Raw genomic sequence first — 27,651 nt, forward strand, 5'->3', positions numbered from 1 at the left:
TGAGAAAGGTTTAGCTTTCTTGGTGTTGCTTGCTTCAAATACAATATACCTGGGTGATAAATATATTTTGAAAATTATTACCTAACTCCCAGATATTATCTTGCTTCACTCATATATTGGATTAGTTTTTATAACGTTGATATGTTTACATGATACAGAAAGAAATGTACCCCTACAAGTTAGGGTTGTTCATGAGCTTTGTTAGTATTGTTTGGGGTAATTAGCAACTCAAAACATTGAACAAAACAATTGCTGGATTAATACAAACCTTCACTCCAGCATAAATGTGGACTTAATTCAGAGCACTCTAAGGAATTTGAAGGGCACAAATTATTTTAAATGCTTTTTATTAATACAAAACAAGACTTTTTAAGTATATTGTGTAATAGTTTGGAATGAAGCTTTTCCAGAAGACTTGCAGTTCTGTCTTAGCAAATAGTAAGATGCTGATTGCTGCCTCCTAGTGTGTACCTACATTTTTTCACATCATAACTAATTCTTTTTATTATTAATATCCTTACGTTCTGATTTTGTGTTAGGAGCATATGAGGAATTGCTGTAGTATATAACATTTTGATTTTAAAAAAATTAAAACATTTAAAACCCTGTAAGCATTAGGAATGTGGGGTGTTATGTTTTAAGAAGTGAAAAATGGGGATTTTGATAAGTTCTTATGGCAATTTGTTTGCTCCTGAACATGTTTATTTAAAGTGCTCTTAATGTTTGTACAAAAATGAATGATAGAAGAACTGTTTTTAAAATAATATAATTTATGAATTAACAGAAAGGTTTTAAGAACTTTTAAATTTGCAGTTATCTGGAGAGGCACAGGACATGCTTATTTTTTATTTTACATGTTTTCTTGTACCTTTTTGTTTACTTATAGCCATGGTTAATACTCTGCTGTATGCAGGTATGTGTCAGTCTAGTACTGACTAATTTGAGTCCTTGTTTCAGTTGATAGTAAATGTATTTTAGAAAGGCTTTGTAGACTGTCATGTCATATGTCATCTTGCAATTGTTTCAGGGACAAATGAATACTTTTGCTTTCCTTCATCCTTCAGAGCAGGGCTGAGAATTTCTGGAGGAGTTTCATCTTGCAATCTTATTTTGCACAATATTTTTAGGTTTACATAAAGCAGTTCAGCAGTCGTCTTGTTAACTATTCTCATACTAAAAATTATTAAATTGAAATTGCTGTTTGTGAGTTTGTAGCTAGAATAATTTCTTTTGGATACTTTCGGGGTTTCGTATGGCAAGTTGGAAATGGCATGGCAAGATTAAGAGATTGAAGAGAATTTGGAATGATCCAAATGCTTGACCAGGCAATAACAACTAGATAGGGTTTCAGATAAAATGGTATCATCTTAAATCATACCAGAAATCTAAATTGTGAAAGATGTTAACGTGAACATGAAAAGAGAAAAAGTATAAGTTAGCCTGTAATTTAAACGTTTTATTATGTAAAAAACAGTTTAACATGGTGACATATAAAGATAATATACATGGATGATATCTTACAAATAGTTACATAACATTAGCATATCTTTCTTTGTCACAGCAGCTACCCAAACTATCCTTATACGGGTGGTGTTCCATTTCCAGCAACCACTAGTGTTCAGTACTACCCTCCTCAGCCTCCTGTGACTACTGTTGGTGAGTAGCTTTGGAAGGATTACTCTGAAGTGAAGCTTCCCTCTATAACTGATATGTAAAGAAAGAAAATGGAAAGAGGAATGTATTGTTCTTAATCTGACCTTCCAAAGTATTGATCTTCAATTAAAAAAGTTATTCAAAGGAAGAATAAAATACATTTTATGTTCTTTGCCGTATATTTTATTCAGTCAGGAACTTGATAAATTCCTGGTTTTGTGCAATGCATTGTGTGTGCTCTGACTATTTTGAAGAATACTGCATGTAACTACCTTTCTCACCCTTTAACTGTAGGTAACTTTTGATTGTGTGTGTTGCTCTGTTTGTGGTCATGGTTTATAACAATGCTTTTGTCCTCATTTAGTCATCTACTGGACTCAATTGGTTTATTCTATACTTTCTTTACTCCAAAAGTCATAGCTATCTAAAGCAGAGGTTTCCAATGCATTTGGAATGAGCTTCATTTTTACTGAGTTTCTTCTCCAGCCTCTTCACTGTTGCTTCTTAGTAGTCTCTACTTGTTATTTCCTTCTTTCTTCCCTTCAGCAGCAAGGTGTAGGGTGTTAACGTGTATCTTTTCCAATTTGCTGCTCCCTGGCCCTTTGCTGGCAAAATACACTAGCTTGGTTTCTGCTCTGCACCTCACCTTTAGTGTATGTGTAACAGATTGAGAACCAGTGATAAAGGTCATCTAGTTAAGTAGGAAGCTGGTGCAGTAACTTTCTAATTGGATGATAGTCCTTTTGGAGCAGTTATGTGCTAAGGACATAGATTTGTTTGTGACCTTTTTCAGAATATCAATCATTTGTAGTCTCTTGCGCCACGATGTAAAAGTGCCTCCATAGGTTCTTCATTTAATGTGTGAACTCCCAGTTATTTACACACACTCTTCCCTCCAGAGCTGTGTGTTTTGAAATTTTAATTCACACACATGGGGACAAAGCAAGTTCACAGCTTGGCAAGGGAAGGTAGATGCTTCTATTTTACTCTTAAAATATTTGAGGAGTTGTTCTGTTGTTACAGAATTTGGAAACAATAGTAAGTTGTATCTCATATTCTTCTTGTGCCTGATCCCATCCTTTGTGTCCAAGTTCTTTCAGCCTTCTGAATTAGAAAAGTCTTCTCTGAAAGTTGTTGACCATTTCAGTGGTTATCTCCACTCTGAGGTGATGTGTGTCTACCATGCAAAAGATGCTGTCCCACTTAAGTAGCTCAACCAGTACTCAGTGTTGGGGGGCTGTAGTTGGGTCCTTGGGAATTAATGGTCTCCACTGGCCCTTGTGTAGGGAGGTGATAAGAACCTTTCTAGAGAGCATCGGCTTTCTGCAGCGTCTTTCTCAAACAGATCCAGTTTTGCTTTTATGTAGTAGAGAGTTAATTTAAAATGCAGATATGTCCTATTTCAGTTCTTTCCCTCATTTTCATCCCCAGTGAAGATGAACAGAGGTGGAATATCTGCCAGATATTATAGAAGGCTCTTCAAGTCCTGAGTTAGATCATCTAATACCATGTTGTAATGTCAGATTTTGTAGTGGCAATTTAACATTAGACTGATTCATTTGATGCAGCTAGGTAAAAGTCATACACCTGTTATACATGGCCAGATGTAATGCAAACATGTTTCTAATAGTCCACTGTATTGACAGTACTGTTTGTTTTCTTATAGTACAGTGTTTGTTTTTTTTTTCTTTAAACTGAAAATGTTTATTTCCTATACAGATTGTTTGGCTATGGTGTATTGTGATAGTTTATTTAGGAGCATATCAGGTGCTTTAGAGTTTTGTGTGGGTGGTGGTGGGGTGTTTCCTATAGTGAGCTTAGTTTGAATTGAATGAAAATACTCATTCAGAGTAGCTTAAGTTTTTAATAATAGCTGTTTTTTTAAATCAGGGTTTTTCTTTCTGTTCAATCATCTGCCATTAATTACCTTTCTGATGCAGTTACTAGTTTGATGATTATGTAAGGTCACTTCTGAAACCAGACTCTCCCTGAAAAAGGTTAAAGGTTTCAGTGCTCTGTGGATTTAATGGCTATGTGCCATAAAATCTTCCCCAAGCTGGGCTAATTATGGAAGTAACAGAAAATCCTAAGGGTTCATGCTCTTTAAGAAGATACATAAAATCTAATTGAGCTGTATTAAAATGATCCTTTATATGTTCGAAGACCTCTTTCCTATCTGTTGGCATTTCTATGTGAACTTTCATTGTGTTAGTTGTATTGTGATTTTATTTTTTTTTCTCTGTCCTACTTTACTGTTACAGTGAGCCTTGTATAAAATCTCCCAGAGTGAGGGCTATCAGGGGAAAAAAAAAAAAAGTAGAACTGATGACTGTTCTGACTTTGTGTTAGAGAATAATTCATTATGTAAAGTGAACAGTAACTGAAATCATGCTGATGCTATTCTTGAAGTAAAATCAGACCTTTTTGTTTTGATTTGGAACATGTATATTTACAATTGTCTGCCTTAAACAGGAAGTCCTAAACAGTGAATAAACTCTTTGTCCCAGATAGTTTGACTGACTTGGTTTAAGTTTTACTTCTCAGTGTACAAAGTACTGTTCTTTTCTGCTTTTCATAAGAAGCAGCAATGATGAATTCCTGGGTTTGTGTGCATGGTGCCATCTGACAGCTTCTGTTGCTGATTCTAATAGATAGTTAATGAAATATTGAAAATTACCTTGTTGACTGGCAACAGAGTGAATTACTTAAGTCAGAATTGTAAATCAGATCAAGTGTTGGGACATTTAGGTTTTCATAAGGCTATCTTTGCACCAGTTGATTAATAATTCAGTCTCGTTTTTCCAATAGTAATTAGCTTATTTTTAAAAAAATACACATATTCTGGTGCAATTTGTATGTAAGTAAGTAAAGTGCTTACATAACAAAATCTAATGTTTTCTTAATTTTAGAAGAATTTGGTGTATTGGTAAGCATAATGTGCATCTACCCATAGTTCCTCTCATGTCATTTGCATAGCTTTATTTTTCCACATGCCTGGCTTAGTGTAGGTTTTGTGGACAGGAATAGAGAAAAAAGCATAGGGAGGAGATATGAATTCATGCAATCTTGTTCTGTTAGCAGCAGAAGTCCAAAAAATCCTCTGGATGTTTTAAGGATTCTGAGGTGTGCAGTCCTGTCAAGAACAGTTTGCATTTGTTAGTGTAACAATACCAACAGACGCTCCAAATAGATTTTTTTTTTTTTTTTTTTTTTTTTCCCCCAATAATGATGGTCTAACAGAAAATTGTTAATTTTTCCATTCAGATGCTTGTTTCTAAAGGCAGAGTTTAGATTTTTAAACTGTGTTCTGGATTGTTGCTGGTTATCAGGAAGATACCCAGCCTAACCGAAGAACACTGTAATGTCAAAATTTCACTAAACAGTCCACCCTTTTCCTGAATAAATGTAGTAAAATTATTGTAATCTTATTTTTAGCTAATACTAATTTAGTTATTGAGAACTATCAACAGCGTATTCAAAAATACATTTATCACTGTTCATCTTAGTGTAATTTACTCTAAAAATACCGATGTTTGAACTACTGTGTTTAAATGGCAAAATTAATGTATGGTTTGAGTTGCTTGTTCACTTTTGCTTCCTCTGAGGGCCTGTGATTATTAAGAAAGGTAAAGAGGTTGATTGGATTTCAGCTGACTTGAGACACTTTCCTGAACCTTTGGAGAGGAAAAACAAAAGATCTGCTAATGGTTTTGTCTTTAGCTATGTAAGATTCACAAGAGACTTGATGAATATTTTTTTACTTTGTAATTTTTTGAGATCTAGGGTACTGAGAAAGATGATGTACATAATGCCGTGACAACTTTGGGGTTTTGATAACTGTCTCTGGATAAAAAGATATACTGGTAAAATTTCTTTTTGCAAATTTTCTTTCCAGTTACAGAACTTCAAATCTCTCTACATTTCACCCATAAAAGTTGGAAAGTTTAGGCATTTGCTTTATTAGTAGTTGTTACAAGCCAATTGAAATTTCACTGATCTAAAAGGTGTGAGGCACAAGCATGGGGAATCTGTGACACTCCAGTTATTCTCATAGAAGAATGACTGAAGTGGCTTGTGATAAATACGGGTACAATTCTGTAACCAGTAGCCACTTCACGTTTTCTAGAGCAATCTGAGTTTCCTGGTCTGCAGATACACAGCACTTCCTGTAACAGACATAAAGGATTTACCTTTCTATTGAAAAAGGTGTTAGTGACAGACTTGAAATTAGGTAATCTCATTGAAAGGCTGATTTGCAAAAGCAATGCTAATATTCAGGCTTAAATGTGAAAGCTTCTAGTGCTTCAGAGGGAGAGGGACTAATGAAATATATTAGAGAATTTTTTTTCTTCTATTGTATTTTCTAGTATTGCTGCATGGAAATGTGATCTAATAAGCTGAAATTACAAGTTGTACTTAGCAATCAAAACAATCAAAAAAAGTAGTAACCTCTGTTGTTTTAACCCAGTTACAGCCTCTGTTGCTGTTTAATTGTAACATCAATCATTTATAGAAGCTAGTTATATAATACTAGAACAATATTGGTCAGTAATTTGTTTGATTACTACTAAAATCACTACCCAGAGTTTTTGGGCACGATGGACCAAGTGAAACTGGCAAATTGGTATACCTGCCATCAAATTGTATGTCATCGTCTTTGTCTTACACTTACCCAAAATAGCTATGCTCACTTTTGTTAGAATTAAATTGTATAACTAATTCCACAGAATCTCTGTATGCTTGACTAATACTCTTTATTCAGCTAACATCAAAGAATTATTTTATCCAGAGAGAATTTTTACAGCTTCTTCCTGGGTGCCACTGCCTAATTTTATAAACAATGTTCCCCCCAATACCGCTCCAATTACAGTACCATGCTGCAGAAGTTTTAAAAAACAGATGGTAGGCCCAGTATAACACTGAACATGTACCTAAAAGACTGCCGTCTGATCTTAGTCTGCTAGAACATATCTATAAACCATATGCTAATATGATTGATTAGTATTTCTTTCTCAGCTTTATAATCTTTCAGTAAATGTTGCTTGTTAAAGTAAGATTACCTCAATAACAAATGTTCTATATTAATGCTGATTGTTTACTGCCCCCCCATACGTGCCCTAGGATGGCTGAATGATTGGAAAGACTAGATCATACTGTAGCTTTTTAATCACTTGATACTGTGCAGTAATTTGTCACTTAAACAGACCCTGCTATTTGATCTTCATAAATATAAAAGGGCAGCAGTTAAGATCTTTTTCATTGAAATTATTTTTGTTAGCTTAGTGTTCAACTATTTTTATTAATCTTAAAAAAAAAAAATAAAAAGAAAAGAAAATCCCCAAAACCAGTAATTGGCAAGCCTCAAGACAGAGTACCTATAGGCAAATACACAGTGTCAACCCAGCCATTACGTTAATTGTGGCTGAATACATGTATCCATTAATTCCTGTAGAGTTTACCAGAAATTTATTCTTCTTTAAAAGGACTTAGACTAACAACAATTGTAGACTTCAGGGGAAATGGCCACCCCATTTTTAAAGGAAGATTGTGGATATGAGAATAATAAAGTGAATGAATGGATGCATGGTCTTAAATTTACTTGTGTACATCTTAATGTGTTTTATCTCACTGTGGTCTCTTCACTGCTTCTGAAAATTATTATGGAAACCAGTTTATTTTACTGTCTCGTATTGCTAAAGTACATACAGCAAGTTAGACACTTTTTTCAGACTGTCTTTAAGTGCAGAACAGAGTTAATTTTATGCTTATGAATTTTCTTGTGCAGGACCCAGTAGAGATGGAACTATCAGCGAGGATACCATTCGAGCTTCCCTTATTTCAGCAGTCAGTGATAAACTGAGATGGCGGATGAAAGAAGAAATGGATCGTGCACAAGCTGAGCTCAATGCCTTGAAACGGACAGAAGAGGACCTGAAGAAAGGACACCAGAAACTGGAAGAGATGGTAACTCGCCTGGATCAAGAAGTGGTAAGCTGAGATGAAACACTGCTCTGTATCTGAGTCCTAGTAGTGAACAGAAGCATGTAATTAATTCATTATTAAGCATGATAGAAATATCAATCCTTCCAGTGTGTTGCTTTTTAAATATATATTCTCTTTCACAATTGAGGTGCATGTGTTCAGACTGAAGCAAGTCCGAAATAGCAGTGACTATAAGATGCATTGTCCTGCATGTATCTTACAAATGTCATTGTTCAGTAGTAGAGGAACAGTATTCTTTTTCCCCATCTCCCTGTGAAAGATGTCAGTGGTGTGAAATTATTTCATAATTGTGTCTCAGTTTCTGGATAATTATGTGTAACAGCAGCACTGGAGAACATTTTCGTGCCTTAGTGCAGAGATGCTAATTTTAGTCACAGCCTTCTTGTATAATGTGCAGACTTTCCCTTTCCCAGACAAGAGTCTCTCCTACTCACTATGCTCAGAAATTCCTGCAGTTTTTCATTAAGCCCTGACATAATCTGCTTAGTCCATCTGCTCCTCTCCTTGCATTACTGCTTGGGAGTAAGGTTTGGGGATTGATGAGCAGTTTCTGAAACCAGCTCAGTGCTCAGATATGGTTTAAAAAAATAATTAGAAATTATTAATCAGGACTAGAGAACAGGGGATACCATTATGTCACCGTATAAATCTATGATGTGCCCACTTTAAATGTTGTGTTTAATTCTAGTCTTTCCTATCTTGGAAGGAAAGGACATAACAGAACTGCAGATGTTTGATGCAAAGGCAAGAAGGATGACCCAGCATATCAGACAGCTTCTGTATGAAACATGACTAAGTAAGCTAGGACTTAAGTCTGGAAAAAAGACAGTGGGACCAGAGAAAGTGGAATATAATAGTCTGTACGGCTTTGAGTAATGTGAGGAAAAACACAGTGGTGTACAGTCTATTCCAGTGTGTTAGCTGTGGGACATCAAAAATATCAGGAGGCAAATTCAAAAGTAGCAAAAAGAGGTACATCTCGTACAGATGCAGTTAAATTAGTTACCATTAGTGGGTAAAGCCAGCATATTTTGTTTCCTGTCAATACAGTTAAGTGTTTGTTTGATCCACGCTCAGCAAACTTACACAGGAACTTACTCCAAAAGACACATTTCCAAAGAAAATAATTATTTTGGCTTTGCTTTTATTATCTTTAGCTAGTTTAAAGGGTTATTTTTCCTTACGTGGCACCTTCAAAATACTTAGACTGTTAGCATGCCTTCTCTACAATTACAAATTGGTAATGGATTGACATTATCTAAAACAGTCTTTACTTTTTTAAAATGAAAGAATCCGAAATCTATAGATTGGTAGCTCTTTCTTTTGTGAAAATCATAATAGAGATGAGTAGAGAAGTAAAGAATCAACTGGCATGTCTAAAAATCTTTCATCTTGACAGTTGTATCGCAAGAAGACATTCAGCTCTTGAGACCTAAGAAATAAACATCTTAATTGTTTTTAGGCTGAAGTTGACAAGAACATTGAACTTCTCAAGAAGAAGGATGAGGAGCTCAGTTCTGCCTTAGAGAAGATGGAAAGTCAGTCAGAAAATAATGACATAGATGAAGTTATTATTCCTACAGCACCACTTTACAAGCAGATCCTGAACTTATATGCAGAGGAAAATGCAATTGAAGACACCATCTTCTACCTTGGGGAAGCATTGAGACGTGGAGTGATAGATCTAGATGTCTTTTTAAAGGTAGGTTTCTTGGGATGTTTTTAAGATGTGCATTTTAAATATGTTTAAATAATACTTCAAACTCTTTTGTTCAGCTTATTAATGTTAGTGATTTCTTCACTGAAGAGGATCCTGTAAGAACAGGAATACTTACATGTTCAAACATAAATTTTAGAAGAGGAATTTCAGAATTAAGATAAAAGACCAACTTTAAAAGCATTGTAGATAGGAAGTCATCATTAGGGTGCAACAATGTCAGCATAAGCTTTCCATTGGGCTTGCATCCTAGTTCTGGAGAAACTAACTTTAAGGGTGATGGGAATATTCAGACAGCTTTTCGCTTGCAGTCTATGGATGCCTGTGCTGAGGCAGCCAGTAGAGTGTTAGAATTGGGGGGGGGAGGAAAGCCAGCTAGTTTTGTGTCTCTAGCAGAGACTCTCTTAGACAATTTGTTCCCTTTGCTGTCCTTAATGCTGAAAGTTTTCATGATGTCTGACCTAATAATCTTCCTTTGTTTTGAACTTATGTGCATGTTGATGGCACATGAAATAAAAACAGATCTGTTTTTATTTTGAAAAGATTAAAAACACTTTTTAACGTGGAATAAAACTACACAAAATGTATATGTCAGAGTAATTAATGTTGCCATTGAATCTGGAAGGATTAGTGTGCAGAAGTGTTAATAGTCTGTAGTGGGGCCACTGGGTAAGAAGAGTTACCAGTCCTTCCTTTTTCTAACAGTTGAGGTTCACCCCAAGTTACCACTTAAGCTTTGCTTTTATGTACAATGCAGTACTTAGAGACATATTATTTCCTCCTTATGTAGCTTGCTAGTTCTGGTTATCTGCTGTTAAAAGAACTGTTCTCTGCCCCATGGGAAGTGCATTCATCTGACTTCACCTTGGAGTACATCTTACTACTTTTCTCTTTGATAAGAATATGTGCAGAGTTAATAATTAAAATCACAAAAAATATACTATAGTGATTGCATTTGGCAGCTATCTGCAGGTCATTTTAAGCCAAGAAAATGCCATTTAGTAGACTAATGCATTTAGTGTTTCCAAAAAACTAACATCCTGTTTGGGTCATGGAATGTGTCATGCTTTGAAAATTTGAATTGCAATATAATTAAGATCATATCAAAGCTTTGCCAATAGCCAGCTGTTCTTCTTCTTTTCTGTCTGCAGCATGTACGTCTTCTGTCTCGCAAGCAGTTCCAGCTGAGGGCATTAATGCAGAAAGCAAGGAAGACTGCTGGACTCAGTGATCTCTACTAAATTCTCAGACTTTAACTGGGAGGTTAGATTTCCTTATGAAACAGCGATTCTCTTAATATTTCTCTTAATCAGTAGGTGCCCAGAATAAGTTATTACATCATTCAAGTGTAAGATATTTTGAATCAATAATATATTTTCTTTTTGGTAAAGACTAGCTTTTATTAATGCACTTTCTATCTCCTGTAATCTTTGTGCTGGTGGACTTACGCTGAATAAAACTTGTTGCATATTTTCTTCCTCTACAGAACTGTGTATGATGTGCTTGCTTTACAAACAGGCCTGGCTTATGCAGTGTCAGCTTAACCAAACTTTGACTTCTGAGATTTGGAAGACTTTTCAGTGTCCCGAACTGGAAGAATTCATGTTTTGGTGTAACTAACCTTTGTTATGACCAAAGACTGAAAACTCAGAATTTCAAGGCCCTGCTGTTTGACCTAGCTGTTGACATCCAAGGATTGTTTTCTTGAAGTGAGCCTAGCAACTGTTACATTGACTTGCCTGTTCTACTCTTAGATCATGGTCATAGTGGAGTATACCTTATGGTGTCTTAAGAAGCCTTGATGTATACTGCATTTTTCCACTAGAAAATGCTAGGCAAAAGACAGGCTGCTACATTTGGTGTTGCACTACCTGCCAGGCAGAAAACACTACACACCAGAACGCCACAGGAAGCATTGGACAGAGCTTGTAGTGACAAGCGTAGTGGTTAAACACTGCACTGTCTGCAAAAGAGGGTATGTTGTACAGAGCATCTCCCAGTTGGGAGTGCTGTAGGGATTCATGGTGCTGCTGTCCTTCTCCATTTGCTTTTGTAGACTGCCTTTGCAAAGCTAGCTTGAAAACCGATGTTTCTTGGTCTTGGTGCAGTAATCAGTGTGGCTCAAAACTGAGTGTTCGTCTTAAGGCTTTTGATGTTACCATTGGATCTGAGGAGGCTGGAGTTCATATTAAAAAGCTGGGTGAGACTTCATGAAACAAAAATGGTAAGAAGTCAGTCAGTCAAGTCCTGTGGATCTTCTGAAAGCTTTGAAAATGCCTTCATACTATCTTTCTGTCATTGGTATAAAACATGACAATTCATAGTCACTATTGCTATGTGCTGTCTTTCCAGGTGCTATTTTTGTCACGTGGATAGAAGAGAAAGCAGTACAGTAGCTACAGCTTTTCCTTGGTTACTAAAGTTGCTTCATGAGCACTTTCAGCTTATTATGAAATACTTTGTTCTGAGAAGTATCACCAGCTGCAGTCCATATTAAAAATCTACCCTGGACTTAATCTGGTGATCAATTTCTGTGTTAAGCTACATACTGTGTCCTAATGTTAGAAAAAGATAAGAATAAGACCTTTCCCTCGTCATTGTAATGAGGTATATTGTTTTAAAATATTAATGACAGAAGATAGTTAGTTCTTCCTTGTCTAACTTGCTTTGAGGAGTAACTTTGGTCACTGTTTCTATGTGTGGCTGCTATTCCAGAGGAGATGCTTTTCTGTGCTTAGCAGCAAGTTGACTTTTTATGGATGTCAAGTACTTGGATGTGGAAAGATTTCTTCCTACATGCATTTTTGTGTGTACAGGTAAGGAAGACACTTCCTTTTGTTGCATTGCTTCTCCACTCTAGCAATGGCAGTAGAGCCTGTTTCTCTGCGTTATTAGAGGCATCAAGCTTAACTTCTGAGTACTTAAAAAACAGAAGTATTTCATTCCTCCCTTGAGACTGTATACTACCTAAATATCTGGGGCCTAAAACAGTAGCTGCACACATAACCTTATTACATAGGTGAGGTTTGAGTTAGTGTGACTGAAGAAATTGTTTGATTTAGATGGGTGCAAGTGGAGCTGCATTTTAGAGACAGAGCCCTATAAAGAAAAACAAGGAGAAAGAAGTAACAGTTTGTGGTTTATTTGGTGTTGGAGCTGGTACTACAACTGGAGTTGGACAGTCACTGATTGTGGTATACAGAAACCTTAATGTTTTTTAAACATGCTCAGGAAACAAACTCATACCTAGGCTGATATAGTACACAAAAATAAGGTTCTCTCAAAAAAAAAAACAAACAACTGTATACACAAAAATTCTAAAGCACTGTTAGGAAAATACATTTGGACCTACCAACAGTGAAATATTTAAGCTATTCAGCCAGCAGAGAAGGTTGGTCAATTGGCTTGACAATCCTTTAACTGCAAGAAAATAGTCTTTGGTTTCACATTGTGTCATTAGTTACTTATTGTTCTGAACCAACATTAAACAAGATGAGGAAAAGGCAAAGGGTTTTCTAGGCAGTGCTGCTTTGAGTGCTGGATTTCAGTCACACCACTTCACTGTACAAGACTAAGTTATCTAGCTCTGGCTAAGAACATGGGTGTCTGAACAGGGAAAACCCTAGAATAGTCTCTTAATGCTATCTTCAGGAAACTCATTTGTTCAGATTTGAACTTTTTGTGTGTTCTAGCTGAGATACATACATTGAAAGATTTGACCTACTTGGAAAGAGCAATGTAAGACAAACCACTAAACCCGTTAAACTGCGAAGAGTGAACTACTTGAGCAGATTTAAAATTGTAGTTCCTTCTGGATCCCCCAAAGTGTATCTGCACTCTTCCTTAATTTTTCCTCTTCTTCAGGTTTTAGGATCATCTTCACTACATCAGTAATGCCACTATTGCCCAGTACACAAGGAACACTTAGGAACACATCTTCTTTTATTCCATGCATGCCCTGAAAAGTAGGTAAGGGGATAGTTAGGCTAGAATTTGTGTATGTCTATGTATTTTATAGAATATCCTATTGGGAACACTCAACTAAATTTAGTTGAACTAGGAAGTTATCACTGCTCTTCAGCATTCCCAAGGTTTTTAGTTTTCAGTAGGACAAAAGTTAGCAAAAAGGGGCTGCTTACCTTAACAATTGTAGAGATCGGGTGCACTCTCCTCAAATTCTTCATAATAGTTTCAGCTAGATCTGCCACAGAAAGGCCAATAGCCCATGATGTGTACCCCTTCAGTTTGATGACCTCATAGGCACTGCAGAGACAAAGTTACTCATTAAAAAACAAGAAGTATCAACTGAAATATTTAAAGTTTCTAAGAAGGGCTTTTGGAGGCGCCTTCATCAATTTGGAGACATCAGAAGCTTGACTGATTTGCTGACAGGACTGAAATGAACTCAGCAGTGAAGAATTCTATTTCCATTTTACACTACTCCCCACAGTTATACTGGAAAGTTGGAAGTTAAAGCACTTTCCTAATTTAAAGTTCACTAACCATGAAAAGCTAACTCTGCCAAATCTACATTATTCCTTAAAATATTATTTCAAGTTCTATGATGTCTGCATCTTGACATTTGTTTTGGGCTATGGTATTATGAAACCAGATACAGAACTGCAGTTCAGAGGCACTACAGCTCTTACAGGGGGGAAAAAAAAAAAAAAAAATCAGTATTTACCTGTCCACGACCTGCTTATGGACATCCTTCCAGTGTTCCTTGTCTGCATCAGTTCCCAAGTCTGGATGAAGAGCCTTCAGGGAGACGCCAGCAACATTCACTCCACTCCAGACAGGTACTGAGAGTTGCACATAGATAAATTATCTCACAAGAAAACTTAGTTTTGTCCTCCTCAAATTAACAGTTAACAGAAGATATAGTTGGATTAATCTGCAACACACATGTCACTATGATTTAGATAGGACTTTAAATATAGTATGACCTATGAAACCAATCTAAATTGCAGGCTGAGAACCTAGGAGCATAGAAACATCTTTCTTTATACATGATGTCACAACATTTGACTATACCTTTACTAAAGCAAAACACTGAGACAACATGAACTAAAATGACAGTAACTCTGTATTTTGCAAAGGTTGCTCAAAGTAAGAATTTACTTCAAATGAGTCTTCCTGAGTGTCAGGAAGCAGACAGTACTGCTCTGGTGCTGCTAGAGAAAGTACAGGTTAAGTAAGGAGAAAGTTGCTTTCTCCTGTCCTCTAGACTTCCCTCTGCGCTTCAATTCCTATATATAGATCTTGAAGTAATCAAGAGATGCCAGTAAAGACAACTGAGTGACTACCAGTAGGTATAGTGCAGATTTTTGGGAGTCCCTTGCAGAGAACTTAACCCTCTTGCTTCTTCAGTTGGTTTTTTTGGAGAGTTATGGGAACAACTTAGCCTAGAAATTTTTAGCCTCCTCAGGTTACAGTAATGACCTTTTCCAAGCAGAGTAACTCAGATCAAATATAGATCATCTAGGGTTTCTCTATGCAGCAAACGACTTAAAGCAGGACTTGCATTCTTAAGGTGCTTGCAGTGCAAAGGTTTTTGAGCAATGTTTTGCTATAGCTTTTGGAGATTTTTCTTGCAAACAAACTATCAGAAAAAGTTCTGTGTAACAGCCAGCTGGATTTCAACCTTACCACTGGAATCTCCATGCTCTCCAACAATCCATCCATGGCAGCTCAGAGGATGGATGCCCAGTCTTTCTCCCATGAGGTGGCGGAAACGGGCAGAGTCCAGATTGCAGCCACTACCAATAACGCGGTGTTTAGGAAAACCACTGATCTTCCAGGCCACATAGGTCAAAATATCCACTGTAAGTAGAACAGGGAGGATAACAAGTGCCACTTGTGAGCAGTTTGATAACTACAATAGTATCTTCCGTTCATCTGTAAGGATTTTATCTGCACACTAGTTATGTGGAATAGAGAATAAAGTAATGCCCATCACCAGGCCTTGCAGTGGGCTAACAAGATGACTGTTTTAAAGGCAGAACTGAGAGGCTGTTTCTGCTACGCATGCAATTATCAGTGCCCCTTCCTGTGTCCTGTGCTAAAGATCACTTAAAAGGCAACTGAATACCCAAGTTGGAGGCAATTTGGTTTATTTCTCAGAGGACCAGCTTGCTGAGTGTGAAAAGGGAAGATGACGCTTCTTGCCATGCGGTTGTGTGGTGCGTTTTCTAAAAGCCTATGCTTGGTCATGTTAGGACACTAATGCCACCTTACAGAAAAAAACACTGTTCTCTAAGCCAAATCCTCTTGTTAAGGCAACACAAGACAAACCTGGGTTTGAGACAATAAGCAGCTTGCAGTCAGGACTGTATTTAACAACATTGGGAATGATGAATTTGAAGATATTCACGTTGCGCTGAACCAAGTTAAGGCGGCTCTCTCCTTCTTGCTGACGGGCACCAGCAGTGACAATGACCAGCTTGGAGTGTGCAGTGACACTGTAATCTGCAAACAAAAGGCTGTGTCAAACATGACCTCTTTCTACACGGTTCAGAACAGGAGTTCTCAGTTCCTTTCAGTATTGATATCTAAAATTCTAAAGTTGGAAGGTGCTGAAATTCTCCTAGTAATTGTTACCCTAGACTTTGCTTCTCTAGAAAGTTAAGGGTTTTTTTTAAGACTGTGGTTCATTGCCACAAGTGGCAACCTTAAGGGCATGTCAGAATTTTAACATCTAGAATTGGGCAATGGTATTACATACTTCTCAGGCACAGATGGGTATGGGGTAGCTGTCGGTATGGCATCCAGTGCCAGTGCTTTGTAGAAAAGGAAGAAGGCTCTGCCTTTATAACCTACTACCTGTGGCCACTGGAGCTGCACATTAACTAAGGTATGAGATGACTAGCATTTGCCCTAGTCAGGTTGCCACTAAATGTAAAGCTGTCAGATATTTATAGCCAAGAAGCAGTAACACATTCCAGGCTAACTGGCTGTGAAATAAAATTCTCAAAGGTGCAGGAGTACTTGAGAAATTATTCTTTCTATACTAAGCGATGAACTCTGGAACAGAGGATTCCTAGTTGGACCGGCCTTAACAAGGTATATGAAACAATGTCAGCTGAGCAGAAGTGAAGTGAGCTTTCCTCCAAACAATTAGGAGGACAGGCTAAGTGCTAGACTTGGATGACCAATTTGAGATCTGAAGTGGCTACCTCCACTTGGAAACAACAAGCACATTAGAGCCAAATACTTGCCTTTGCCAGAGACGATCTTTGGTGTTCTAAGGAAGAGGCTGCCATGCTGGAGATCTAGCATCTCTCCTCTGAGCTTGTCTTCCACAACATCAACAAGGGCAAGTTCATCAGCTAAGTCCTACAAGAGACCAAGATTAAATAGTAAGTTTATTGCCTCTTTGCTCAAAGTACCTGATTTGTGAAGTTACAAGTGTTTTAAAAGCAGTGATCTATTTAAGCAATTTTGCTTATCTGTATCACTTTACTTGTTCCCAAGCAGAGTACTTAAATTAAGTCTTCGGGATATCCACTTTATTGAGTTAGTTTTGTACTTTTCATATCCACATTCTGTGTGGAATAGTTGTACAATTTAGCATAACAATGATAAAGAATAATTTAATAGCTGTTCATAAAAAACCTATTTTACAGTTAAGAAAAGCAAGCCTGATGTTAAACACAGCATTTTCAATATAATAATGCAATGCAGAGGACAAGTCATTCAGAGTGTCTAGGACCACTTTTTCCAGTCTACACTGCAAAGAATTATTCTACCACACTCTCTTTTGCTTCAGACAAAGTGATGCCTCAGTTCTGAGAAGGGATTCTGGAAGTCATTCAAAGGTAAATGCAGCTCTCAACTCAAAATGATACACAGAGCATGTTCTATCTGATACTGGGATAAACTTGGGTTTACAAGAACTACAGCTATTTGTTCTCTTGCTCGAAGACTGCTGCTTCATTTCAGGCCCGAAGAAAAGAATGGACAACCAAAAGTTCATCTTATGTGCTAGCTCAATTAGTCTAATAAGGGAGATTAATTTTGTCCCTCTTTTAGGCCTCAAGTAGTCGCAACTGTGCTGCTTCATCCCAAGCGTGACACTTACCTTCATCAGGATGCTGATAGCACAGGCCATACCAACTGCACCCACACCAACCACACTGATCTTATTGTGGGCATGACTCTGCTCCTGTTTGTGAACATTGTGGATGAGCTGATCCTTGACAGACATGGTGCACTGCTGCAAGGAAAGCAACAGATTATTTCTCCAGGCTTTGGAGCTTTTACTAACACCAGAATATTTCTATCAAGCAAGACTGACTTTATTCCAGGATGATAAGAAAATGGATATAAATCACCTGCCTAAAACATCTGGCAGTACTGCCTGTATGCAGCAAAATGATTAAAAAACTGAATTATTGATGACAATGCACTGTTTAAGCTTGCTATAGCCTTCCCTCAAATACAGTCTGAGAACCGTTGATTATATAGCTGGGTGGCACTCCAGCAGCATTAGTAGAATGTTCTAAATGACCATCCATATTAGATTTAGGTAAAGGACGCCATTTTAGTACTTCTAAGCACAGCATGATCTGGCAATCTCCATTCTACTGCCCTGAAAAACTGGTACTCTGTGCCCTGAAGCCTTTCCAGAGCTGAAGTTGTACAACACTTAGGGAAGCCCTTCTTAAGCACAGTGTGTAATCCTCAAAGTTGACTTCATGGATTTGTTTTAAAGTGAAATTGCATAGTTTTGAATTAAGATGTCTAGAGTCTGGTGTTACCACCTCTCCTGCCCTCACTTTTTTTAGCTACCAGCTACATGGCAGCCTGGTTATATGGCTTCTGATCTGACAGCCACAGCTGTACTGAAATGCCACGATGATGATGGAGTATGGTGCTTTCACACCGGAGTCCCAGCAGAAGCCAATACCATGCTTTCCCAGGTGGTGCCGCACACTTCTGCCTTGCCCGAAGAGCCCGAGGCAGGGGCAGCCTTGCAGATGGATGCAAGTATAGACGCAACGTGACTTTAAAGTTAGTGCTAAACAGGCAGCAACTCGTTCAGAGCAGGAAAGGCCAGGCAGCGTTGGCAGAGCACATAAGGGCTGTGAGGTTGGGAGGGGAGGAGGGACAGGAAGCCAGCAGTGCCCATATTTAGAAAAAGTTAACCAAGATATGTCAGTCTTCACTCGCAGTAGTCTCCTAAGCGTGGCCCAGTATAGCGCACACTATCTCCATGTGCCAAGTTCTCCCTTTGCACTATAAGCACTTCAATGCACCGGGCTGGTGAGGAGCGCCCGCTCCAGCATTTCTCAGTTACACTTCATACTCAAAATTTTTGTTTCCAGAGTGCTATTCCCCTGAAAGAAGCAGGTTAGGGGAAAGCCAGCAGCCGGGGTGGTATATTAAATGCTCTCTTTCCAAACGCAGCCCTGAGCCCATCCTCACAGCCCTTTGCAGGGTCACTCCCAGCACCCTTCCCAACAGGCAGCTCCCTGCGGCCACATTAATTCACACAGGCTAAAGTTGGCGGGGGGGGGGGGGGGGGGGGGGGAAGCACGCAGGAGTCTCAAGGAGGAGGAGGGGTTGTGAGGAAATCACGCCGGTTGCACAAGGCGGCCGAGCAGGGCGCGGTGCCTCTCCACACCGCACCCAACGCGGCGGCGGGCTCAAGTCCAGGGCTGTGCCCGGCAGCTCCTCGACCCAGGCGGGGGGGGGGGACTCGGTCGAGCGGGCGGCGCCGAGCGGACTACCGTCCGCTCGGCGCCGCCCGCTCGACCGAGTCCCCCCCCCGGGGCTGGTGGCCAGCGACGCCCACCCCCTCCCTCCCCCAACCCGCGAAGGGACCTACCGAGCGTCCTCAAGCAAGCACGGCGGCGGCTGTAACGGCGGGGAGGGGAGGCGGCCTCCGCCTTAAGTAGGGGCCGGGCGGCTGACGTGAGGCGGGCGGGTCGCCACGGTGGAGGACGTGCCCGCCGACACGTCGGGGTGGAGAGGAGGGGGAAGTTGTACCGGGCCGGTGCGGGAGGAGGGAAAGGGGGGGGGGGGGGCGGGGGAGCGGACGGTAACCTTCCACCCGTTAACGGCCGTTCTGGAACGTTCGGCCCGTAACGGTCGGCACCGTGAGGGAAGCTGAGGCGGGCGAAGAGGAGCTCAGCGCCGGCCCCGCAGCCCTTCTGGGGGCTGTTAAGCGGGCTCGTCTCAAGCCTGAGGCGGAGGAGGGTGGTGAAGCGGCGTCCTGGCAGGGAGAGTCGTGTCGTCGGGGAAAATTTCCCTCATTTTGTTACTGACCGGGATGGGTGAAGGGGTAAGGAAGATGCCCAGTGCATGCACAGCCGGCAAACGGTGCCGGCGCTGGAGAGTCGAGGGGAGTTCAAGCTGGTCCTGCCGTCGTTTGCAGGCCGCACCGTCGCCGCCCGGGCAGTGACCCCCCCCCCCCCCCCCGCCGCGTCAGCCCCGGGGAGCCGCGGCCAGCCCCGCCGCTCGCAGCCAGCCCCCTGCTCCTCCTCATCACCGGCACAAGGCGTTCGGGTTTAGGGCCGTAGTTCCAGAAGGAGCCTCCTCTCTGGTGGCTAGAAACCCGCTTCTAATTTCCATCTAAATCTATAGATATTTGGGGGTTTTTTGTTACAGACATCCTTCTCTGTCGTTTACTTCCCCTTTCCGTGTATTTACATACCCAATTCCCACTCATCTGTTGTTTTGTTAGGTTACATAAGCTAAACCTTTTCAGTCTTGCGTGATGCAAGCTGTGCTCTGGTCATTGGGACGTCCTTTCTGCAGGACTCTTTCAGTTTGAATGCTTTTCTCTTGAGAGAGGCTGCCTTATGGAGCATTTTAGACAGTCGTCTCAGCAGTGCCTCAAACTGGAACACTGTTTTCCTGTCCTTACTGGAAATACCATGATGGGACTCACACTTGTCTTTTTCACAGTCACGCCACGCTGTCAGCTCCCTATCACCCTGTGGTTGGTTAGTAAAGCCAAGTCCTTCTCCTCTTTGCTTATTTCTTGTTAGGATACCAACAAAGAGCAAAATATATCTTTATTATTTCCTGGATGCCTGAAGTTTCAATTTTATACTACACTACAGGGTTTTCCCACAAAACTGGCTTTTAGTAAACTCATGCTACCTTTTATCCCTTTATTCATTGAATTTCATGTTTGTAGTTAAACTTGCCTTCGCAAGTTTTCCAGAAGAACTGCACGGACATCAAAAGCGCAGGCCCAAACCTCTTCCACCATGGCTCACTTTAAATACTTGCTGTTCTCTGGTCCTGTGGCAATGCCTCCAAGTCAGTAAATTTACTTAAAATCTTTGCACCTGGATTTGTGCTTTACTGTGCCTCGGGATTCTGGGACTGAGAATGTCTGGTTTCTCCAGTAGACTCTCTTGAGTTTTGCTTGCCAGCTGGCTGTGTTCATTTACTATCTTGTATCAATTTCTCCCTTCTACCCCTCTTCTTAGGCGTCCTGTCTTTACCCCATGGATTAACATGTTCATCCTTAATGAAAATCAGGGAAGCATTAATTTAATCTTGTGTGAGTAGCTGGGTTACCTTTATTTTCCCATTCTTGTTTTACAGTGATCCTTTTTTCTTCTTCTTTTTTTTTTTATTATTATTTCTTGTAGCTATAGTACCTTTGTGATGTTTGTCTTAGTTTCCTTTTGGGATTCAGACTCTGGCTGATTTTTGGCAATATCTATCTGCAGCTTTTAGAATGTACTTGACTTCCTTTTTGAGGTGCTTATCTTGCTATGGCAGAAGGCCTTCCTTACTCATCAACCCCTTTGTCTTCCTCTACCCATACCAGCCTTTCCATCTCTGTTTTGTCTGGGATGTCTTTTCTGTCTTCTAAAGTCACTTTATATAGTTTACCTCTTTAGTCACTAGAGTCAGCCAATGTACAGATGAGGAGGTTGTCATGGAGGTCCTGGTCTCTCCACAACCTCATCCCACTCACAGTGCATGCAAGCATAAAACATGGCCTTCGGTCACGCTAGACCAGAGCAGATGGTGTGAAGATGGGTATATCTCGTCACACCTAAGGCTTGTACTCATCTACCAAACTCTGCTTTACAGCTGAAGGAATTTTCTGCTGCTGTTCAAGGCACGCTAATGCCTTGTCACAGACCATCCCAGTGACAATTCCCTTCTGCTGTGGTGATCTGACAGGAACAGTAGCCCAATGCCTCATCATTTCTTTGACAGTCCATTAGCAAAACAAAAGAAACAAAAACCACAGGTGAGAAACATCTGAAAATGCTTGAAACATAGAATAAGGAGATTTGCATGAAACAAGCCAGAAAAATACAAAATTTTGGTTCTTATTATAAAGACCAGCACTTCTACCTAAGGAGGTTAAATATAATGACCTATCTGTTGCAAAACTAGATGTGCTTTGTTCCTTGCTGCTGCTTGAGGAATGAGTGATGCTTGTGAGATGTGTCATGTCAGAGGAGACTGGTCACTAAGGAAGGGAAAGTGCGGGTAGATGCTGAGTAGGCCTAATGCTGCATGAATGCAGAATAAAAGGAAACCATATAATGTAGTTCTGTCCTTCTGCATTATGCTGGGTTCGCTGAGCATCTTGTTCTACCAGAAGTCTCAAGGATGGATTAGGAAGTTTAGTTCTGCATCCCAGGAATTTACAGTGGCTTTATATGAATGGGACTAAACATCTCATCCAGAATTTGGGTTCCAGACATCTGGCAAGACAGAACATGAACATTTGACAGAAATGAAGAAGAAATATTTTCTCCCTATAAAAAATTTTACTTCTGAAGAGTTTAAGTGTAAGATAAGAGGCTTCTAAGACAAGACTGGCTGGACAGGTTAATGAGCATTTTAAAAATATGTAACTGATGTAGACCAAGTGGTATTTTACTACTGTCACGGTGAGACCAAGGCTCCTAAGAGAAGAATATTGGTATTATAAGATTGTTCTTACCCTGTGGCTCAGACAAAATAAACTTGCTTGTTACTGAGAACAGAACCGAGACCAAATCTCTGTTGTTTGTAACATAAGGCATCAGGTTGTCCTTAGCTGTCTGGTGCCTATTCAGATACCGGAGGTCCTATCTTTAGTAGAGTAGGCCAAAGCGAGCTAACTAGGATGTTTCAAAACCATCCTGGTCCCAACATGTCCTTGATGATGATAAGCAGATCAAGAAGCCTTGTTTTGTTAAAAAATAGCGTTAGCTTTTAATATGCCAGTGTTAATTCACCTGGGTTACAAAACTAAGAAGGCTGTGACTGCCAAATTTTTCCTTTTATGTGTCCTTTGTGATCTTAGTAGCAGCAGCAAATGCTCTGGAGGAAAGCAGTCATCTGGCGTGATTGACATTGATTTTCTGCCTCAGAGAGCTTCAATCGGAGAAGGCTCAGATCAACACAAACAGAACGGGGTGAGCAAATTAAGGGCATTTTCTTGCACTTGAAAAATGGAGGCCAGGTCTGTTTTGATTTCTTTTAAGTGATTGACTTCAATTGTAAGGATGGGGCCAACTTTCCTCACTTGTATACATAAGGAGTTTTATTCTTCCTGTTCTTTTTCTGCTGCTGCCTTTCATCACAGTAGCAGGAGGTGGTGCTGATAGAGTGATGGGAATGTTTGAAATGTGACAGGGTCTCTCTGGGGAAGCTTGGCCCTTCCTCAGCCTGCTTGCCCTCTTTGCCATACTAGATTTCACAGATTAAATATGAAAAATAAAGCAATAGAAGTTGCTGAATGTGGATTTATATTTTTATTCTAGGAGTTACAGGTGGAGCCTTTCCACTGGCCTCAGGTGGCATTTGATCAGGCTTTGGTCAATAACAGAAGGAAACAGTGCCGCATTCTTATTAAACAATGTGTTTGTCTTTAAACTATGAGATACCAATTAAACCTTTATCACAAAAATAAAGTCCAGAGACAGTTATACAAGGTGAGTTCAATGTGCGCATCTCACTATTTTCAATAAAACACTTACAAAGTGTTAGTAAATTTCTTTCTATTTTGCTAATATGCAAGAAGTTTTACATGGTGATATTTAATTTCTACACTTGCCATTTGCTCTGGTCCTGGCTCATGACAGACTAAGTCAAATCTGACAGTGCTGCTAGGGTGAATAATGACACCAAACCATGACCTGCACATATTTGCTGTATGAGCTACAGTTCAGCTAGGAGGTTAGCAGTAACCCAAAGCCACCGTTGATGCTGACCAGCCCTGGAAAGGTCAGTGGAATCTCTCTGCTCTAACTGAGATTTGAGGTCTAATTTGGCCCTAAAAATCATAAGTGTTATTCCCAGCATGATCAGTCCTGCTTTTGCTCTGACATCACCAAGGGCTTTGCTTTCGTATGATGTCAGTGGGTGAGGGAAAGACTTGGCACTAGACATAGCTACATCATCTTCCAGTCCTGTCTTTCCTTTTGATTTATTCTGAGGCCTGAACAACTTCCTCCAGCTTTAATGGCTTCATTTCTCCTTTGTAAAATGGGGAGGGTCTTTATCTACCAACCTGATGGTGGTACTGTAGGGATTAGTTAATTGTGAAACACTTCAGCTTTGTAAAGCAAAATGAAAATGATGGAGGTTCTTTACCTAAACCAGAGAGACCTGGACCCCAAAATGCAGTAGCTTGACACCAGAAGTTTGGTATACTCTGCTAATTTGTCAACGTCAGAAAAGCTCCCAGAGCCAGAATTCTTGCAATTTCAGAATACTTATCAGGATAAGATACAGGAAGTTGGTTCATACTCTATAAAAATCCGTATTTTGTGTTCTTCAAATTTGGACAGTATAGCCACATCAAACCATTTGAACTGATCTCCTAAGAAAACTGAAAGCTAAAAGATGAGTTTCACCTCGGCTTGCACTAAGAGGTGTCTCTGCACGTAACTGATTAGCCATGGTCATACGCCTCCAGGTCCCTCTCTTTGGCTGCTTCGGTGCATGCATGTTATGGTAAGGACGCTGGTATTACAAAGATCCAGTGCTTTTGCTGCTTCACACCCTCTTTTTCTTTGCATTGTCATGGGGGGTGGGTAGGGCTAGCTGATGCAATTCTCATTTCTGGGTATCTATACATATGTTTCTACAACCCATTTTTAAATGTGCACCAGGGTAATATATATGGAGACCTGTGTAAGTAACTGTCAATTTCTGAAGATCTCAGACTTCCACAATGCCCTTTGTCAGGTGTATGTTTTTGATTGCAAACTGTTTTCTAGCTGACATGTTTCAATACGCAGAACTTCCAAGTTACACCAATTTTTCTTTTCCCCTTAAAAGATTGGTTATGTTTGCAAGTACAATGGCAATGGATTATGCATTCAGTATAAAGCTAGATAAAACTGTATTTCTTGCAGTAGCTTCCTAAATCAACACTCTAGGTAGCTGGACTAAGTAGAATGCATGATTTTGTCTTGCTTCTCTAAGGAAGTTAATTTACTCATGGAAGCATGAGTCACTGTGCAGGATTTTCCAAGCCAAACCCATTCCCTTGATGCAGCTCTGAATACTTACTCATTTACTTAGGAACTGCAGGAAATGGGATGCTCAGATAAATCACATGGTCAGAGAGAGTTGGAAAGGCACTCCCGCGGGCAGGGGCTGCTATTCAGTCTTTGCCTAACAAAGTCACAAAGATAATCATCTCAGCCATTTCAGCACCTGCCTCCTGTTCACTGTCAAGGGGAGTGTAATCGTTAATGCATCCTTGCTGCTGCCTTTTAAACTGGCAGCAGCAGAACTATTACTGTTATCTAACTTGTTCTTGAGTGCCTGGCAGGTTGCGGTAAGTGGAGACTTTCTATAAATTACAGTAAGGAACTGGAGGGATATCAGAGGAGGGCTGCTGACTGCTGCCACTGCTACTTGCCAATTCAAGAGGGCAAGCAGCTTCAACAGCAAAAGGTCAGAGGCACGTCCCTGCACTCCTTCTGGAGCAGAGACCCCCTTGCCCTTATTTTAATATTCATATTAATTCTGCAGCTGTCAGTTTTGATTTCCCCAGGATCCCTTCTCAGCACATCAAATGCCAACAAGCTGGTTAGCTCTGGATAAAGAGCTAGAGTCCTGCAAAGACAAGTTTTTACTGATTCAGGCCATTTGGGACACAGTACATTTAATGACACAATATTGCCTCCCATACAGAGGGAGATACTTTTCTAGCATTTCACACCTTACATATCTGATTGACCCTCTGTGTATTCAAAATGATAGCAGGTTATGTATTCTCTGCCAACCAAAAATCACTGTGGCCAAACTTTCGTTTCTGTGAATCAAAATTCCAAGTTACATTGCTGAAAACTCAGCATCCTATGGTTGAGAAGTTGCTGGGCCATACAACCACTCACTGTAGAAAGCTGAGAGTACATCTCAACATTACAGACACACAGACTTGGTGGAAGAACTTTCTGCCCTGCCTGCGGTACAGAAACAGTGCACAAGAAAGATGTGAATTGATCCCTTTATCTCTTTCATCCATTTAGGAGATGGGAGCGTCACAGTTGGGACTCTGCAAAAGGAAGCTCTCACTTTAGTAGTGTAAAGTTACAAAGTCAAGGAAGTCCTAGCATTGAAAATAGTTTGGTCTGTGTTTTCATGAAGGACACACTTCAGCATGCAGGATACCTCTCTTCAAAGCTTTCACTGAAGAGATCAGTGCTATAAAGCGTAACTTTTACAGCTCCTGACATTTTCTGTAGCTCTTTGTGGGTCCTGATGAATAAAACCCAGTTCTGTGCCTGGAGTGGAGTGGGAAGGCCAGAGATCAAGGGATAATCACATTCTGGTTTTGCAGTCTCCTTTCAGAGCCTGGATGTCACAAGAGCCTTATAGTCTATCCCGCATGGTGGTGTTCTCAGATAATGCCCAGTGAATACAGAAAATGTGTGTGCCTACAGATGACTCTGTAATAAATGATTATCCGTTCTTTGGAGAAGGAAGATGAAGTTTAACTTGCAGTTCAACAAACTTAGCAATAGAATGGAAGTAGGCAACCAGCTGCTTTCATTTCAGTCCCCACACTTGGGCCACACCTGAGGTTCTTTAAAAGAGCTGCAGCTGGGCTGGCTCAGCCCTAGGATAGCAGTCCTGAGGGGTGACTTCAGCTTGTGTTACAGAGTTAAGCTCTTCTGTTCTCAGATGGGAAAAGTAACTTGACTGTTTCTTCACAAGGTACTCTTTCAGATCTTTGTTTTTGTGGTGGTGGTGGTTGTTGGCAGCTCTGTGGGTGAGCACAGAGCCCTGGGAGGTGTGGGACGGGATATGTGAAAGGCAGGTACTGTGCTGAGAGGTTACCAGGCAGAGTTTTAAAATACCATTTATATCATATGTACTGCTAGCAGAACGTACTGCTGTAGTGGACGTGGAGCTATCCCCCAGGGAAAGCTGTTGCCTTATCTCTTCAAAAGTTCTGCTCCCTGGGCTTCTAAATTTTGTTCTGGTTAATTTTATTTTATAAGCAGAAGGTAGCCAAGGGAAAGACACACACCATTTCCTTAATGACCAAGTTCTCCTAGGTTGTACTGCTAGGGATTTACACCATCATCTAGATGTGCTGTAGCTGTATGTTAGTTGGCCACTGTGAGCATTCAGTGGCCTGCACTTTCCCCACACTTGCAGGTTTGTGCTGGTGACCTCACGTTACTCATAGCAGAGCTGGATGTGAGACCTGAGGTCACGTGTATGTTCAAAGTGTGGCTTGGCAGGAGGAGGGAGTTGATTTCTAATCCTTTTCAAGAAATATTTTTTTTTGTGGCCTTAATTTTCTTTCATTCCTTCTTTTTATTTTAAGTGCCCATGTTTCTGAATTGAAACGTGATATGCTGCACCATGATTCAGTACCGAAGGTCTAAACTGTGGCAGTGATTCCAAAGGAAAGTAGTAGATAAAGAGAGGTGCAGTCTGCATTGCTAACATGCAATAGTCTTTTGACTCAGCTTCATTATGCAGCCATAGTGAAATCATTAATATACTTCAAGCAGGTAGCAAGCCGAACACCTCCGTTGGGAGCACAGCTTCACAGCATAGGTATTGCACCAGACACACAGCAATTCTCCCCAGCAAAGAGCTCATCAACTAAAGAGGCAGAACAAAACAGGGAAGTGAAAATGGAAGCAGAGTAAGGCAGAATGATTGCCAAATATGGTGCTTGTCTTGGTATGTTGTGTTTTTCAAGAGTATTACACAAATACTGACCCATATCTCTGTCAATTAATTCAGTTTTCTTATTTACACTCAGATTTTAAATAGAAAATGAAACGTTGCTACTTGCCTATGGACTGCCAATGAATCATTTTCACAGTGCT

General features: G+C 40.1%; 2 protein-coding genes and 2 long non-coding RNA genes across 6 annotated transcripts in view; 3 read left to right on the forward strand and 1 right to left on the reverse strand.

Annotated features, from left to right (window-relative positions):
• Positions 1 to 12,654, forward strand: part of TSG101 (tumor susceptibility 101) — a 23,890-nt gene extending 11,236 nt beyond the window's left edge. Inside the window, exons 7-11 of one of the 2 annotated variants that reach the window (XR_005934173.1) lie at positions 1,562 to 1,656; positions 7,439 to 7,641; positions 9,119 to 9,358; positions 10,525 to 11,765; positions 12,089 to 12,654. Coding sequence is in view for 1 of the 2 variants with exons in the window: in XM_030038212.2 (XP_029894072.1) it covers positions 1,565 to 1,656; positions 7,439 to 7,641; positions 9,119 to 9,358; positions 10,525 to 10,614 (625 nt within the window). In the remaining variant the exon portion in view is untranslated. Of the gene's footprint in view, positions 1 to 1,561; positions 1,657 to 7,438; positions 7,642 to 9,118; positions 9,359 to 10,524; positions 11,766 to 12,088 lie in introns of those variants that run through there. The other variant, XM_030038212.2, reaches the window with a different exon arrangement.
• LOC115351485 (L-lactate dehydrogenase A chain) lies at positions 12,500 to 19,338 on the reverse strand. Of its 2 annotated transcripts, none has more exons than XM_030038213.2 (8): positions 19,203 to 19,338; positions 17,454 to 17,588; positions 16,591 to 16,708; positions 15,668 to 15,841; positions 15,023 to 15,196; positions 14,058 to 14,175; positions 13,513 to 13,636; positions 12,500 to 13,331 (listed from the first exon to the last, which is right to left on the reverse strand). In XM_030038213.2, exons 2-8 carry the CDS (start codon positions 17,577 to 17,579, stop codon positions 13,167 to 13,169), a joined length of 999 nt encoding a protein of 332 aa, XP_029894073.1. In that variant the 5' UTR covers positions 17,580 to 17,588; positions 19,203 to 19,338; the 3' UTR covers positions 12,500 to 13,166. The 2 variants fall into 2 exon arrangements, with proteins under 2 accessions (XP_029894073.1, XP_029894074.1); XM_030038214.2 differs by having other exon boundaries at positions 17,454 to 17,585; positions 19,203 to 19,323.
• On the forward strand, positions 16,648 to 17,273 carry LOC121233876. Its single transcript, XR_005934175.1, has 2 exons — positions 16,648 to 16,731; positions 16,999 to 17,273. It is a non-coding gene; the product is annotated as an uncharacterized LOC121233876 (long non-coding RNA).
• A 96-nt stretch (positions 19,339 to 19,434) lies between the features above and the next one.
• LOC115351488 lies at positions 19,435 to 23,281 on the forward strand. The gene is made up of 3 exons (XR_005934176.1): positions 19,435 to 21,596; positions 22,647 to 22,758; positions 23,107 to 23,281. It is a non-coding gene; the product is annotated as an uncharacterized LOC115351488 (long non-coding RNA).
• Positions 23,282 to 27,651: the final 4,370 nt, after the last annotated feature.

This window comes from Aquila chrysaetos, chromosome 16, assembly GCF_900496995.4.
Source record: "Aquila chrysaetos chrysaetos chromosome 16, bAquChr1.4, whole genome shotgun sequence".
Classification (NCBI taxonomy): Eukaryota; Metazoa; Chordata; class Aves; order Accipitriformes; family Accipitridae; genus Aquila; species Aquila chrysaetos.